General features: G+C 52.3%; 1 protein-coding gene across 1 annotated transcript in view; it reads left to right on the plus strand.

The window, feature by feature from the left end:
* The window catches only part of DOCK1 (dedicator of cytokinesis 1), a 473,828-nt gene extending 466,123 nt beyond the window's left edge, over positions 1–7,705 (plus strand). Inside the window, exons 52-53 of the mRNA XM_040486934.1 lie at positions 2,521–2,681; positions 6,506–7,705. Coding sequence (XP_040342868.1) covers positions 2,521–2,681; positions 6,506–6,688 — 344 coding nt within the window. The 3' untranslated portion in view covers positions 6,689–7,705. The remainder of the gene's footprint in view (positions 1–2,520; positions 2,682–6,505) is intronic.
* Positions 7,706–16,336: the final 8,631 nt, after the last annotated feature.

A 16,336-nucleotide genomic window follows, 5' to 3' on the forward strand; every position in this document is an offset into this window, starting at 1 on the left:
CAGAAGTCAGAAATCAAGATAACAGGGTTGCTTCCTTCCATAGGCTCAGAGAGACATTCTGTTCCATGCCTGTCTCCCCACTTCTGGTAGCTTCTGACAATCGTTGGCATTTCTTGGCTTCTAGATATACCACTCCAGTCTCTGCCTCTGTCTTCGTGTGGCCTGCTCCCCTTATAAAGACACAGGCCATTGGCTTTAGGGCCCACCGTAAATCAAGAATGATTTCATCTTGAAATCCTTAGCTAATTTCCTCTGCACAAAGCCTATGTTCAAACAAGGTGACATTCTGGGGTTCTGGGTATACATGAGTTTTCAAGGGACACTAGTCAAGCCACTACAAGTGGGAATCAGCTTTTTGCCACTAAATTCAGGTCTGCCAGAGAGGAGAGGTCTTGGCAAGAAGAAGGTGGCAGGTAAGACTCATGTTTTGGTTGCAGCACACCATTCCAGAAAAGCCATCATAGGTAATGTGGCCACATCTCCAAGGCCAGTGCCTCCTTGTGGCATCTCTGGGGACAGACGGCTGACCTGAAAGGCACTGTGGCCTCAGGAGGTCAGTCATCGCCTCAGCATCAAAGATGAAGGCCCACTTCTGGTGTGTTTTTTTATATAAGAGGAATGATCAAATACATTACAAACCCAGGAGAACCCAGCTTCCTTCCTCCGCCCTGCATGGAGGCTCTGGAAGGCACACACAGTTGCCCTCTGCACCTGGTTTTCTTCCTGGGAGCAGTGGCCATTCCGGAGACTCTCGGGTGGGGAGTCAGCACTGCACGACAGGTGAGCCGAACAGGCTGCTGGGAGGGAGACGGTCTCTGAGTGTTACATCCTTGCACTATTACCACAGACTCTTTGTTCTAAAAGCGTTGTATTATTCCCTTTAAATAGTTAAAAACAAGCACCATTGTAGCCGCTGCGGAAAGCACTTTAGTGCTGCCTTGATGTGAAACATAGGATCACCATATGCCGCAACAAATCCACTCCAAGCCTATGCCCCAAAGAATTAGAAACAGGGATTCGTTGCATATGAATGTCCACAGCAGCATTCTTCACAATAACAGAAGGTAGAAACAGCCCAAGTGTTCATCACCTGATGGACGGATAAACAAAGTGTTCATCAAAGAAAAATCCGCGCAGTGGAATACTACTCAGCCATAAAATGGACGCCATCTCTGCTGTATGTTGCATCATGAATGAACCTCAAACACATTATGTGAAGTGAAATGAGCCAGACACAAAAGGACAAATATATGAGTTTGCCTTCGTGAAGTATCTAAAATAGGCAAATTTGTAGAGACAGAGTAGAGTGGAGGCATCAGGGGCCAAGGGAGGGGGCGGGGGCCATTTTCACTTTATGGGGACAGATTCTGTGTTCACGATGATAAGAGAGTTTTAGAAACGGATCGTGGTGATGGTCGCTGAAGCTTGTATCAATCAATGCCACTGATTTATACAGTTATGGTTCAGATGGCAAATTGTATGTTATATGTAGTTTATCACGATGCAAATAAGCAAGTGATCACGAGGGCACATATTCCACCAGAAGCCTTTTCTCTCACTACCCTTGATTCATTGACAAGCCTTCCTCAGAAACCAACAACTTCCCCCAGGAAGCATTTCCCTAATGAAGGATTTTTCATCCAGTGGGCCACTGGGGAAACCTCTAAGAGACCCATCAGTTAAAAAAAAGTCAATTTTCCTCAAATATAAAAAAGAAAAACAAATTTTTTCTAAGAGTCTCAACAAGGGTTGAGAAAGGATCCTGTCTTAATGATTATACTTCCATTTGAAACTGGCTAGTTTTTCAGTTTACTTTAAAAATCAATTGTACTTCCCCTTGGCTTCTTTAAAGTAACAGCCACAGTGACCGTGACTGCTAATAACTTCACTTCATACAGTCGTGGGTTTCCCCATTGAGAGAGATTTGAAGGGCGGGTGACTGGCTGTGACACCTCGCTGTTTAGATCCCACCAACACAAAGAGGCCCGAGGAGGGATCCTTCGGGGCTGGCGGTGGACGTGGCTGTTTTGACAGTGGATTGATGCCTCCTTTAAGCTCCAGTTGTAGGTGTCTTTATAGCATTTAGCGTTCTCTTTCTAGAACATGCCGTTGGGAGGGGGGTCCCCCCCTTCATCTTCTCTACCCCTCCCAGCTCTCTTCTCTCCCCAGTCGACATGCACGTTTCTGCCTCCCCTTTCCCTGGAGAGAAGGTGAAGCAGCCACATGGATGCTCTGGCTCAGTGGGGACATTTGATTCTTCTTCTTTTTTTTTTAAATTTTAATGTGTATTTATTTTTGAGAGAAGGAGAGACAGAGTGTGAGTAGGGGAGGGGCAGAGAGAAAGAGAGAGACAGAGAATCGGAGGCAGGCTCCAGGCTCTGAGCTGTCAGCACAGAGCCCAATGCAGGGCTCAGACTCACGAACCTCGAGATCATGACCTGAGCCGAAGTCAGACGCTCAACCGACTGAGCCACCCAGGCGCCCCAGGATGTTTGATTCTAAATCGATTCGGTTTTCCAGGTTTGGAGCTGAACGGCATGACCGGCGTGACTGGGATGGACACGGCCGAGGTCCCGCCCCCCCTGCCTCTCAAGGGCAGCATGGCAGATTATGGGAACTTGATGGAAAACCAGGATCTGATCAGCTCGCCGACGCCCCCACCCCCTCCTCCTCACCAGAGGGTAAGTCGGCCCGGAACCTGACATGGGGGCTTTTTAAAATCATTCCCTCCACAAAATAGAAATCCCTCCTTCCTGAGACTAGCACGCGTGCTTTGGGCCAGCCCACACGTGGTCTTGAGAAGTCAAAGCGGTGGGCAGTCCGCCCATGCGATCTTGGTTCTGTGTCATCCATCACTGCAGAGGGACACGCTTCCAGATGTGGGTCTCAGAGCAAAGGAAAGGGGGAGAAGGTCCCGACGGGGTCAACGGGCCAGGCTCGTGACCTCGGAGGTCTTCTGCTTGAGGTGCAGTTGTGCAAATTCGATTCTGGAAAGCAGCTTTTTTGTGAGATGGTTTACGTGACTTTTAAAAGAAGCGGGTCCTGTATGGGGCTGGGCTGCCACCGGATGCCAGCCTGGCCCTCGAGAAGCCCTGAGCCCGACAACAGAGACTTAAGAAACCATTTGAACCAGTCCCTCTGTTACCAGTTGACAGTTCTGGAAACACTCCTTGGAGAGCCAGCCCCCATTCCTGTCCTGGGTCGCTTTCCTGCCTCCTCTGTTTGTTCTCGGGCAGCTGCGGGCAGCGGTCAGCGTGCCCACAGGGGTCGGCGTGCACACGGAGTTCGGCGTGCCCACAGGGTTCACCGTGCCCACGAGGGTCGGCGTGCCCACGGGAGTCAGCGTGCACATGGGGTTCGGCGTGCACACGGGGGTCAGCGGGCACACGGTGGAGCACCGGTGGACTGACCCCGAAGCCCCAGGAGATCTGTTTCCAGGTTCCTCCCTTCCGCGGCCACATTATTCATAGCTTTATACATTTAAATCGCTGCGGAGTGAAAAGTAAAACATTCCCGTGCACACGGGCAGCGGGTCAGCAAAGTCATGACATGGCAACAGAGCTCCCGTCGAACACTGAAGACGTGAGGTTTATAATATGACTGCGGGTTTCTCCTAACAGCTACGCACATTTCTCCCCCTTAAAAATCAATACAAATCCTATGTACCCGCTTTTTCTTTCTTTTTCTTTCTTTCTTTCTTTCTTTCTTTCTTTCTTTCTTTCTTTCTTTCTTCCTTTCTTCCTTTCTTTCATGGGTACTTTTTTATGGAGTGCTCTGCAAGTTTATTTTCTGTCTTCTTGTGAGAGAGCGCAAGAGAGAAGGAATTTATTTACAGTACCCATACTTGATTATTCCTCTTATATAAAAAAAAACAAACAAACAAACAAACCACCAGAAGTGGGGCTTCATCTTTGATGCTGAGGCGATGACTGGCCTCCTGAGGCCACAGTGCCTTTCCGGTCGGCCCTCTGTCCTGTCCCCAGAGATGCCACAGGGAGGGACTGGCCTCGGAGATGTGGCCACATTACCTATGATGGCTTTTCAGGAGGCCAGAGTGGTTCATTGCAACCACGAAAACATGAGTCTGACCTTTTCTGCAGACTTTTAACTACAAGTTAGAAAGAAAGGAGGCACAGGGGGTCGAGTGAGAACATTGACCGGCTGGGGTGTTGTTTTCCTAACAGCTTACTTAACCGATCCCACCTTTATTTTCATATCTTTATTTCATTGGAGAAGCAGGACTGTGCCCCAGTCTGTCCCCACACCGGTGACCTGGAAATTCTGAGCCTGGAAACATTACCGAATCCATGTGGTTACAGATCAGTTCAGGGGCCCCATTTTATCCCCGTTTTGTCGCTGCATCATGTGGAGTGACCGACGCCACACTGATGCCACGTGCTGCCGGGTCGGGAAGGAACACGTGTGCACCTTGGCTCCCTTTCTGAACGGGTGGCGGATCCAATGAGATTAAGTACCCAGGTCTCTTCGCTGTTTGCTTCCTGTGCGATTTACCTGCAGCAGAGGTGCAGTGACGTGCCCGTGGAGCAGTGTCATCATCGGTTAGAAGCGGTGGCGTTTCGAGGCCGCTTCCCTCCGTGCCGGCCCTGCGGGCTGTTGTAGGATAAGGATCACTCGTCTGCCCTGGGGGGTGATCGATACCTCCTGTCACTGTCATTGATCCGCCCCGAGCTCGTAGTCAACCCTGATACTACTGGCTGTTGCCACTTTAAGCTGTCGTTTCTTTGAAAATGGCTCTCACAAGCAGTAATCTGAGCTATCGTTTCGCTGAACACTGATAAACCCACCGTCTTCCCATTTGGCACAAAGGGCATTTGCAGCATCTCGCTTGTGTCCTGCTGTGTCAGCCTGGCCCTCGAGGGCTCGCCCTGCCCTGTCCCTGTGGCTTTCAGAAGTACATAAGCACCCCGGTCATCGCGTCCCTTAAATAGGCACCTGCTTTTTTTTTAACTATGCTTAGCAACCTTAAGAAAACTTAAGCCTATTATTGTACGTGACTTTTCTGTAACGCCTCAATGCCAGTCCCTGAGTTCTGTCTCTCCGTATTTATTCTCTTCTGCACGTGAAGCCCCAGGTCGTCTTGGTATTTACTTGTGTGTGAATCGGGAGGAAATTTGGGCAACAAGGAAGAGCCTACAGCACCACTGTTTTGTCCTTGAAACTCCTTCCCTCACGTTGGGCTAAATGTGAGCCTCCACCGAGAGGCTGCTACAAACTCCACTCTGACCTTCCCTTAGATGCTAGCGTTCTGCGATCTCATCCTGCCTCAGTCTGCCACATGTCTGCTCCTGTATGCATCCGTTCATTCACTCATTCGTTCATGTGTCCGCTCATTCACATCCTTGTGTGCTCAGCACCTGTTACAGACCATGGCCTGTGTGGCAGGCGTCCGTGGCGGTCATGAGGTCACGAGGGTGCCAAGAGCAAGGGGCAACGTCTGCCCTCCATCGTTCACGCCCTGACAGGAGGTTTGTCTATCACCTTTGCAACTATCAGTTCCTTCGGAGGAATCCCGAGAGGCAAACAACAGCCCATGGACCAAATACAGCCGGCTGCCCTTTCTTTTTTTTTTTTTCTTTTTTTCTTTTTTAATGTTTATTTTATTTTTGAGACACAGAGTGTGAGCAGGGGAGGGACAGAGAGAGAGGGAGACACGGAATCCGAAGCGGGCTCCAGGCTCCGAGCTGTCAGCACAGAGCCTGACTCAGGGTTCGAACCCACCGACCTTGGGATCATGACCCGAGCCGAAGTCGGACGCTTAACCGACTGAGCCCCCCACGCGCCCCTGGCCACCCTTTTCTTTTTGTAAATTATTTTATTGAGGCACAGCTGCCCCCATTCTGTAAATAATGTGGTTCCCTCATGAAGACTTCAAACATGCCCCTAACGTTGTTCATCCCACTCCGTTTGCAGTGTTGCAAGAGATTAGACAAAAAGCTGCCTTTAAACGGGTCACTTGGGCAGTGGCCACAGGTATCCGGCCGACCCTCTCTCATGCGGCCTTTCCAGTTCCAAGAGCAAGGAAGGGCTCCTCGCCCAGCCCCAGAGAACATTTCCGAGGGCTCGTGTGGACCCTGGACGGTTTAGGGGCCTCGTCGGGCACACGAGAGGGGACCCGCGGGTCCTCGTCCAGGAGCGCTCGGCTGTGACAGCACCAGGCCACCTGGGTGGCCCTGGTTCTGCTTTGCCCTTAAGCATTTAAACTGCCCAGTCCTGAAACCAGTCCATCTCCAGGGGCCCCTGGATCAACGCGCAGAGCAGCGGTTTCCCTTCTCAGCGGCCGTGTGGCCTTCTGAAGCGCTTTGTGAAAAGCAGTTAGTTAATCAGCGATGCCGGAAAGGCCCCGTGGCCCCCCAGCCGCCCCGCCCAGGGTGCGGAGTCGCTTCCCCTCCCTGCCGCTGCCCCGGGTCAGCCCACCCCCCACCCCCACTCCCCAGCCCCCAGAGCGTGAGTAACGTGGCACCTGCCGTGTTTCCGTGTCTTCTAGCACGCACCGCCTCCGCTGCCCAGCAAAACCCCCCCCCCCGCCCCCCCCAAAGACCACGCGCAAGCAGACGTCCGTGGACTCTGGCATCGTGCAGTGAAGACTGCGGGGCCGCACGGAGAGCACAGGCCGCCGTCCCGTCCCTCCCTCCGCGTCTCCTCCCGCGTCTGGTGTTTACCTCATTAGGCCTGTGATGTCTGATAAGTAGTGCAATTGCTCGTCCTGGAAAGGAGTTCGTTTCCAGCCATGGCGTGGGTGGCCGTTAGCATCGGGGAGCAAGGTGGATGTGGGTCTGGACCGTACTGTGGCGTTGATCAAAACCGGGGGCTTCTGACTGTGTCTGTCTCGAGAGAGCCGAAGTCTTGCCCGGAAGCCCTCCCTTTGTGCCAAATGACACATTAGCGAAGAACTCGGCTGACCTGGGTTTTGCGCAGTCGGAGAGGTTAGGCCACCACCCACGAGACCGAGTAGTAACTGAGTCCTACTCTTCTCCCGAGGCCGAACCCCAGCTTACTCCCGAAGGGTGTTTTGTCAACCCTCCTCCTGCGGGTGTGATTTGGCGGTCAAGTGTATCTTCAACCTATATCAGGCAGTTAAGGTCAACTCTTTCAGGGAACTTCCTGATCTCCTTTGGTATAATTTAAAATAGGATATTTCTCAGCTACTGAACAGTTACTAATTTATGGAGTAGAAACACCATTAAAAATACTGGATCAGGTGGGAAAGTAAATACAAGTATAGGAAGATACGTTGTCTTTCTTTTTTAAAAAAGAATGCCTATAGCACAGAGATGGCTTTAACCGGGTGAATTCTTTCTGTCGTCATTCTGTACAGAAGTTTGTATATACGATGGTTCTTAGAACGTAAGTTTTAATGTTTTTGGTCCTTCCGTTTATTGTCATAGGCATCGCAAATGAATCTCTATATGTGTTCTTAATTTTTAACTGCTGAAAGTGAAAAAAAAAATACACAAATTAAGCGTTGTTGATTTTTTTTTTCTAAGCTCCAAAGTCCTGAAAATGTTGGTGGACAATGATTAAGAAAAACAAACAAACAAACAAACAAACCCAACTAACTTTGTATAATCTAATATTTTTATTCTGTCATCTATATTTTTTTATCCACTATAATCATAATACTCTTCTAGTAGGCTCAAAAGTTATTCATTGACAACAAAAAAAATAAAATGCCATTTAAAAAAGACTCACAGTGTCTGAATACTATGTTTTTATCCCTTGATGTAAAAAAAAAAAATGTATATAAATGCCATTGTTTTTTTTTTCTTTTTAAAATATTTTTTAATGTTTATTTATTTTTGAGAGAGAGAGTGCAAGGCAGGGAGGAGCAGAGAGAGAGACAGACAGAATCCAAAGCAGGCTCCAGGCTCCGAGCTGTCGGCACAGAGCCCGATGCGGGGCTCGAACCCACGAGCCGTGAGATCATGACCTGAGCCGAAGTCGGACGCTCAACCGACTGAGCCCCCAGGCGCCCCTCTCCTTCTTTCTTAAAGAGCTTTGTGACCCACATTGATATATGTGCTCATCTTCCTTAATGACCACTGTTGAGCTGTCTTCAGTTTGGGGCCCAGGTAGACAGCACCTGTGTCCCTTGTGCCTGCACAACCTTAGGGACAGAGCAGAGCAGAGCCTGGCACCTGCTGACACTTTCTCCCCTCAGCCCAACCAGGCTCTCTGGCCGCACATCATTTCTGCCCCTTGTAGACTTTCAGCTGCTAACTTGAGAGAGGGTTTTATTTAGTGGGATGTGTCATTCAACATCAGACTGCAGAGCTCTGTCTGGATCTTGGGAGGTAAGAAACAAAGAAGGCATTGGGGTCCTCTTTTCCACATAAAGCACATTTGCCTGTGTTCCTTCCAGACATGTCCCTGTTTAAATCACAAGGGCGTGCCTCTCTGCTCCGTGAACCAGACCTCAGAGACATCTGCTGCAGAACCCTAGAGCCTCAGTGGACCCTTCACTCTCACTTGATCACTGCCCCCCCCCCCAGTTTATTTGTCCTTGTTCCAAGTATTCAGTCCACCCCCAGGAAATGTTAGACACATGTGAACATAGAATTTTTTGTCTTTGTGAATTCCTGCTCTTGAACTGAGATAAATATTCATCCTCCGTTGTGTATATTGGAAACCACGTGTCATCCAAGGTCCTAAAATAAGTGTATTGGCATACCAGCCTGGGACAGGAGAGCACAGGAGAGGCCAGCCCCCGCGAGGCGGGGAATTGTCGAACAGCCCGCGTTTCACGATGCATAAGCTGTTGCCCAAAATTGTAAAAATAGTTCCTGGCCCTACAAAAAATATTCTTCTTCTAGAATGACATCTGGTTGCTAGTTCTCGCCCTGCACAGCCTCCTCCAGAAAGTCTTCCCAGATAATTCCCAGACTCCACACTTCAGGGGAAGCCCCCTTCCCTGACAGATGCCCCCAAGTGCTGTGAATCCCACACTGGTGTCCAGGGCTAGAAAACACGTAGTACAAAATGTCTTCATCACGTAAGTCAAGGGCTGGACTGCAGAACAACAGTTGAGGAGCTGACTTTTGTGTTATCAAGTCTCATCTCGAGAGACTCCTCTGGAGGGAGGTCTGGGGGGACAGCCTGCCCATACAGATGCAACGATATATTTTCTTTTCTCAGAAAAGAACGTTCCTGAACCTTTCTTTCCTCATTGCCTTCCAAGGAAGCTTTTTAGGTTCCCCCATCAAGAAATGTTAATCATTTCCCCATCAAGAAATTTTAACAGTACAGATATGCTGTGTATGTATTTATGTATGCTGTTTATATCTATGCTTTTTACGTGAACAAAGTAAGATTTTTTTTTTTTTTGTCCCCTCACCACCGATTTTCACCCCCTAAAGGGTGATATTGCCTCGTGGAGAATGCGTGCTCTAAAACAGGAATGGTGAGGATCTTCTGTTCTATTTTTGCTTTGGGTGCCAGGAAGCTCAAAGCCAAATTTAGCTCCCACACATTCAGCTACACTTTGGTTTTATTCTTCTGCCTTCCAAAGTGCTTTCCAGTCTATTGCAAATCCAGCTTTAGTTAACCCTATTTAACTTTATTTTATTTTTGACTACCCAGTTTAATATGTATTTTCCTCAAATCTTTATTAAAAGATTTTGTTTTGTTTTTTTTCCAATCTGCCTTTTCTGAATTTGTTAAACATCTGTTTGGTGGGTGATGCCTCAGAAAAACCTAACAGGGAACCTGAGAACCGGTAGCCCTTTGCCCCCAAGTAAACCCAAACTGGGGTTCCTCGTTTGTCTCCCTCCAACACAAAGAAGTCGCTACTCCATCCGGGTCCTGTGACGGCCTAACGGCAGCTGCGCGGGCGTGACGGGAGCAGGGACTGCGTGGGGTGTGGTGTACAAAGCTCTTTCTGCTGGTACCACGGGGTTAGTTCCACCCCAAGCAAAGACTTGTGATCATTCATCTGGTGTCAACCTGGCCAGGCTGTAGCATCCAGTTAATCAAACACTAATCTAGCTATTGCTTTAAAGATATTTGGTGGGCGTGGTTAACACCCAACAGTCAGTTGACTTAAAGAAAATCACCCTGAATCACGTGAGTGGGCCTTGTCCAGTCAGTTGAAGCCCTTAAAAGCAAGAATTGTGGTTTCCTGGAGAAGAAATTCAGCCTCAAGACCAGAGTATGGGAACCTTGCCTGCGTTTCCAGCCTGTGCTACGAATTTTGGACTTGCCAGCCCCCCAGAATCACATGCGTCCCTTCCTTTAAATAAATCTCTCAATCTCCGTGCATACCTGTCTCCTGTTGGTTCAGTTTCTGTGAAGAACCGTGATACAAGATTATAATGAGATATTCAAAACAAAACTATTCTCGCAAAAGAGAAGCAGTGGGCACAGCAGACTTTCTCTAGAAAAGTGATATTTTGACCGAGGTGGCTTTAGAGACACCTGGATAGATGCCCGGAGTCTAGAGACCCCAGACATTCCTCTTGGCCTCTCCAGTTAAGACTGTTCATCAGGGGCGCCTGGGTGGCTGAGTCGGTTAAGTGTCCAGCTCTCGATTTCAGCTCAGGTCATGAACTCACAGTTTGTGAGATCGAGCCCCACATCGGGCTCTGCTCTGACAGCGTGGAGCCTGCTTGGGATTCTGTCTCCTTCCCTCTCTCTCTCTCTCTTTCTGCCCCACCCCGCTCATGCTCTCTCTTTCTCTTTCAAAATAAATAAACATTAAAAAACCAGTCTCTTCATCGGTCAAATGATAATAATACAAACTACTCGTATTGTCCTTTGTCTCCTGGGGCTGGAATGTCTGAATGGCTGCCTTCATGGGTCTGGCACTGGGGCTGGCTAGGCACCCTCTCTCCTTCTAAGTCTCTGTCTCTGTGTCTGTCTGTCTCCCCTCTCAGACCCCCACCTTGGCCGCCTTTCATTCTCCGGGGCCGTTCCATTTGTGGGAGGCTACTTTTTGTGGCCAAGGTTCTCCATTGAAACTCTGAACAAAGCTGGTCTCCTCTGCTCAGCTGGTGTGGGACGGTCAGGCGGCAGTGCCCGCCCAGTCACACACCTTGGTTCCCCCCGAGTCGTGGCCTCTCCTGAGCTCCCGGCTGCCAGTCCTGCCGGACCCTGGACGGATCGGCTCTGGAGGTGGCCGGTTCTGGGAACGGCTTCCCACAGCTTCACCACTTCCTCTGCCCTTGTCTTCACTGCCTTGGCCATGTCTGCCTCCCTGCAGTATGTCCCCGAGTCCTCCAGCAGTCACGGTGCCCTCCCTGCCCTGGGGAAGGGGTCCCACTCCCCTGTCCTGCATCGGGGAAGCACTTCCGCAGCTCCCTGGTTTCCTGTCGTTTTGGTCACCTCTTGCCAACTACCCACCTGTTGCCGCTGGTGTTTATTTCCCGTATCGGGCAGTGCTGGGCTTCACGTGCTCTTTATCCCTTCTCTTACCTGGGGATGCCTTTTTATAAAACATTTGGAGGGTGTCTACAGCTACGTGCCGGGTGCTTTGACAGACCCAGTCCTGTCCTCCGGGATCCCCGAGTCGGCTGAGGGAATGGACGAGCCAGTGGCAAAGTAGGCTTCAAAGGTGACAGGTGAGCACCGGGCACCGCAGAGCAGACTTGGTTGGGGGGGGGGGGGGGCGGTGGAGTGAGTGGAATTGAGCAGCCCAGGAGGGTTCCGTGAAGGGAGAGCGTTCCGGTAGAAGAAACGGCACCCTCCCAGTCTTGAGAGGGGAGACCCTGTACTCGGAAGGAACTTCCAGAAGACCAGCAGGCTGGGGCCAGCGTGGAGGAGCAGGGAGGGAGGCCGGGGAGCTGGGCGACATCAGGATGGCGACGGCCAGTGCTTCCAGGCCACGTGAACACACTGGGCTTCATCTGTGCACCCCGGCCAGTGTCGAGGGCGGGGGGACCCACACAGCCTCCTGTTGTACTCTGTGAATGGAGCCCGGGGACGGTGGTGAAGAATGGGGGACCAGGCGGGAGTATGACGGGGCGTGGGGAGCGGGGCTGATGAAAGCCAGTGTGGATGGTGTCAGCCAAGGCCGCAGTGTGTTTGAGGGGACTTGTCCGCAGAGCCCATCCTGGGCTGTGACGGCCTGGGCATATCAGGGACGATAAGCGCTCCAGGGAGCGTGGGTCCCGTATCCCCGGGGGACCGGCCCATAAAGGTGCCGCGTGTTCGACATCCCCTCATCCGGGGTGTCCTCGCAACCCTCAGCTGCACTTACAGGACAGGGTCTTTGGGAGACGCCATAGCTTTCCCTCCTTGGCTTTGATCAGCCTTCAGGTGGAGTCAGCAGCCTAAAGCAGCAGCGGGACCATCTTGCCTTCGGGCACCCCGCCCCCATCACCAGTATCTTACCCGGTAGACGTGTTCCTCATCACAGACCACGCGGGTGGCACTGATTCCTTCTGGTTTTAATTTTATTTTTGTTTAATGCTTATTTATTTTTTGAGAGAGAGACAGAGCGGGGGGGGGGGGGGGGGGCGGGGAGCGGGCGGAGAGAGAGAGAGACACAGAATCCGAAGCGGGCTCCAGGCTCCGAGCTGTCAGCACAGAGCCCAACGAGGGGCTCGAGGGGCTCGAACCCACGAACCCTGAGATCATGACCTGAGCTGAGGTCGGACGTTTAACCGACGGAGCCACCCAGGCACCCCTCGCTGATTCCTTCTTAGGATAAATTTATGGAAGCACAAATTTGCAGAAAAGGTAAAGCTCCATCCGTCTTTCTCTTCTCTCCCCTTCCCTTCCTTCCTGAACAGTTTAGTCCTAAGGCAGGCACCCGTGCCGGAGAAGGGGCTGGGGAGCCATGGCTGTAGAGACCTGACCCATTTTCCCCTGGGTGAGGGGCAAGTGGGGGCGTCGTCCCTGTGAAGGACTGAAGGGAGAGGGAGGGTGTGGTGGCAGGGTCTCCTAAAATGTATTCCATTCGATGCATCAGATGACCACGCTTCAGTGTGGCGGTGGGCCTTGGGTCTGTGCCATCAGAGTCTGTGATGGCCTCACTGGGGGTGAGCAGAGAGAGAGAGGTGCCCCCAGGAGGGGCCAACGAGCAGCCCGAGTCCCTCCAACCCCATGGGGCCAGATCAGGCAGGACCGTGTGGCTTTCTCCCATGCTGCCCTGACCTTGAGAGATGATGCTTGCGTCGGCCGGTGCCGGTGGCATCCTTCCTCCTACCCAAATCCTGACGGGTCATATCTATGGCACATGGTACCCAGCTGTGCCGAAGCGGCTATGGAAACCACCCGCGGAAACGGCCAGGAATCTAGAAGCCGCTCTGAAAGATGCTGGATTGTAGCGCCCTAACAATCAGCTGCTGATGCAAAAGTGCAGCAATTCGGGAGGTAAAAATAATCCATCTTGGAGGGGAATATTTCTGAATTAGCATACATTATCCTATTTAAAAATACTTGTGAACAGTTAATTTAGCATTATGAACACTTGCGTTGGAGAGGAGGGTGCTTAATACTGAATAAGGAGCTACCTGCGCAAGGCAGGGCTATTTTTACGCCCCTATATATTTTGGGTTGCTCCGCAGGGATCACAGACAGCATCCACGGGCTCTCACTGCCTCGCGAAGGCTTTTTCACATGAAAAGTAAACTTTGGAAGGTGAAGCAATTACAATGCAAAAGCAACATCGGAATCATCCCTCGGCTTTTCAGAAACTTTAGGGGAATAAATGTTCTCCGGTACAAAGGAAGACCATATTCTTTCAGTCTTGGAGTGAAGAGGCCGTCGCCTGCCTCCAGAGGAGGCTCAGTTGGCATCCTGGAGGCTGAGTGCACAAAAGAGGCCCGTGGCTGCAGCTTTTTATTCTTGGACCGTCCCTTGGATAACGCCGCCCCAGGGGAGAAACGCCGGGGGAAAACTTCGAGAGTGGAGGCAGGGGCGGTTCTGCCTTCCGTGCGGGGACAAGAGACGGCTCTCCCGGAAGGACGGAGGACGGTCTGTGATCTGGGAGTCAGCCCCGGCCAGCTTCCAGCAGCTCGGGGTTCGGGATGTGCCAGCAGAGATGGAACAGGACATCCAGAGCCCGCCTCGTCTGCAAGGCAGCCTGGAGCCTTCGACCCCGCGGTGCTTGGGAGGACCATCTCTGAGACGCTCCCGGTCCTCCTCCTGCTGAGTACTGCTGTCAGAAGAGAAGGAACTGCGGGCCCCACACTGGAACGGGCTCAGGTTTGGGAAGAACAGAAAACGAGTTCTAGCGTTCTTGTCTCGGTAAAGACCCATACGTAGAACTCGTGTGACTCGAAGTCTCGCTTGCGAGATCTCTCACTTGTCGGGCCACTGAATGCGAGCCTGGCAGGTGCAAGGCGCTGGTCCGGGGCACAGAAGGGTCCCGCGATTTACCCACGTCACCCAGCTGGCTTTCTAACGGGTGACAGTTAAAAACACTCACTTTGGATTAGAAAGGGACAGTTCAGTAGGCATGTCTTCTATTTCTCTTAAGGCTCCAGACCTCCCCAAACTGTGTCAAGCAGAACTCAGTCCCCAAAATCGGCCGCACATCTGCCGCTTTATTGGGCCACTGTATTTTGCGCCGCACAAGTGTGACGAGACCGCCCGCGGGGCTGCGCTTAAACGACCGTGGTATGAGCAGCCAGAGCTACGCTTCCCGAAGATGCCTGTTGCCGCCACAGTGCCTTACCAAAGTGTGTGCACGTTGGCTACTCAGAGTTATTATCCCGCTAACAACGTGGGTAGTCATCTCGCGTCACCTCTCGTGGACAACCACGTTGAAACAGAGAAGAGCGTGGCCTGTAGGTATGGGTCTTCCCCAAGGCCGGGCACCGCTTCCCTTTGCCGAAAGGCGAGCCGGTCTCCGGAAAGACTGGACTCCAAGAAACGAGATTTGGATAGAAAAGCGTAATTGAAACCAACGGTCTTGCAGAAACCCACTAAACTGAAGGGGAGAAGAGGAGCACCGGGTACGTTTTTGGAAAGTCCTACAACACAGTCCGAGAATACCCTGTCCCCGGCCCTGTCAGTCTCGGTCCTCAGCCCAACAGCAGCGGTGCCCTAACACTCTCTCCCTATTTCCAGGTCCCGCCACAACCCTCAGGGAAAGCCCACACCTTGCTGTTCCATTTGCTTCTCCGTGCGTATCTGCTTGGCATCGTGCTCGCTCTGGAAGTCTCCTGCTCCCTCTGGGTCTCAGCGCTTTGTGCGAAGGGTCCTGTGGGCCCCCCCGAAGCCCGCAGAGGCAGTCTGGCAATCGGAGTGCTTTCGCGGTCAGGGGCGGGGGGAACGTGGAAGGGCTGTGCGCTCCCCACTGCGGTTCCTGCCACGTGATTATGGGACATATGGAGGCGGAGAAGGGGTGATGTCTCTGCGGAAGGCCCTCGGCATCCTGCTTTTCCCACCTGCTCCAAGGCCCCCTCCTGCCAGACGCGGCCCTCGTCCCCTGGGCATCCCTCCCCTCTACTCGGGACAGGGGACCTTCTGCAAATCCCCAAGCTCCTGCTGGAGATGACAAGGGGCCACCTACCCGTTTCCATTGTGTGCCTTTTCCCCGTGTCCCTTATTCTCAAAAATCCGTCTGCTCTTTCCCCAGGGGTAGGGAACAGACTGGATGCAGGGAGATTCCATCCATATGCGCCGCCTTGGGTCACCGGTAGAAGTTCACCAAATCGGGGGACCCCCTCCTTGCTGTTGTCCTGCCCTGTGTAAGACCAGCAGGGAACAGTCGCCTTTGGCGGTCAGTTCTAGGAACACCCGACCTGGCAGGGAGTCCGTGGGGGCATTTAGAGTCCTGTTCCCTTTGGCTCACAGTTACCCCCGGGGGGATCTGCTGCCCTGTACCTCCAGACTTGGAGAAAGCCTGAGCAGCTCCGGAGGAGCCCCTGGGGCATAAAAGCCAAGCGCCACGCAGCAAGCAGGTGGGTCCTGTCAGCTGCTCAGCAGCGCGGAGGTCACAGCTAGGGCCAGAGGCCGTGACAAGGCGGCAAGGCGGGCTGCGAGTGCCCTTGCACTTGGCGGTGGGGTGCGAGGCACCATCATGAACCGGGAGCGAGCGGAGGGAGGAATGGGCCTTCCGCGGCCCTTGAGAGTCTGGCCAGGCTTTGCGGAGGTGAGAGACTCCCCGCACACCGGTGGCCCGAGCTGCCGGCAGCTGGAGGAGTTCAGGGTGTTGACAGATGACGAAAAGCCAAGGGTCGTTGACCATGGAGCCTGCTAGGGGGAGCTCCGGAAGGATGATGTGGGAGGAATGATCCGGAAGTGGCAACGAGGAGCCCAGAGGTCCGGTGCCCGTCCACCGCCAGCACGTGCCCCGAGGCAAGGGCAAGTGATTTCCCTTCGAGAAGGTTGCAGGGGAGTCGGTGTGAGTCCAGGTTCAGGTTAAGAAGGC

The sequence above is a fragment of the Herpailurus yagouaroundi genome, unplaced genomic scaffold, assembly GCF_014898765.1.
Source record: "Herpailurus yagouaroundi ecotype Mexico unplaced genomic scaffold, PumYag 163, whole genome shotgun sequence".
NCBI lineage: Eukaryota > Metazoa > Chordata > Mammalia > Carnivora > Felidae > Herpailurus > Herpailurus yagouaroundi.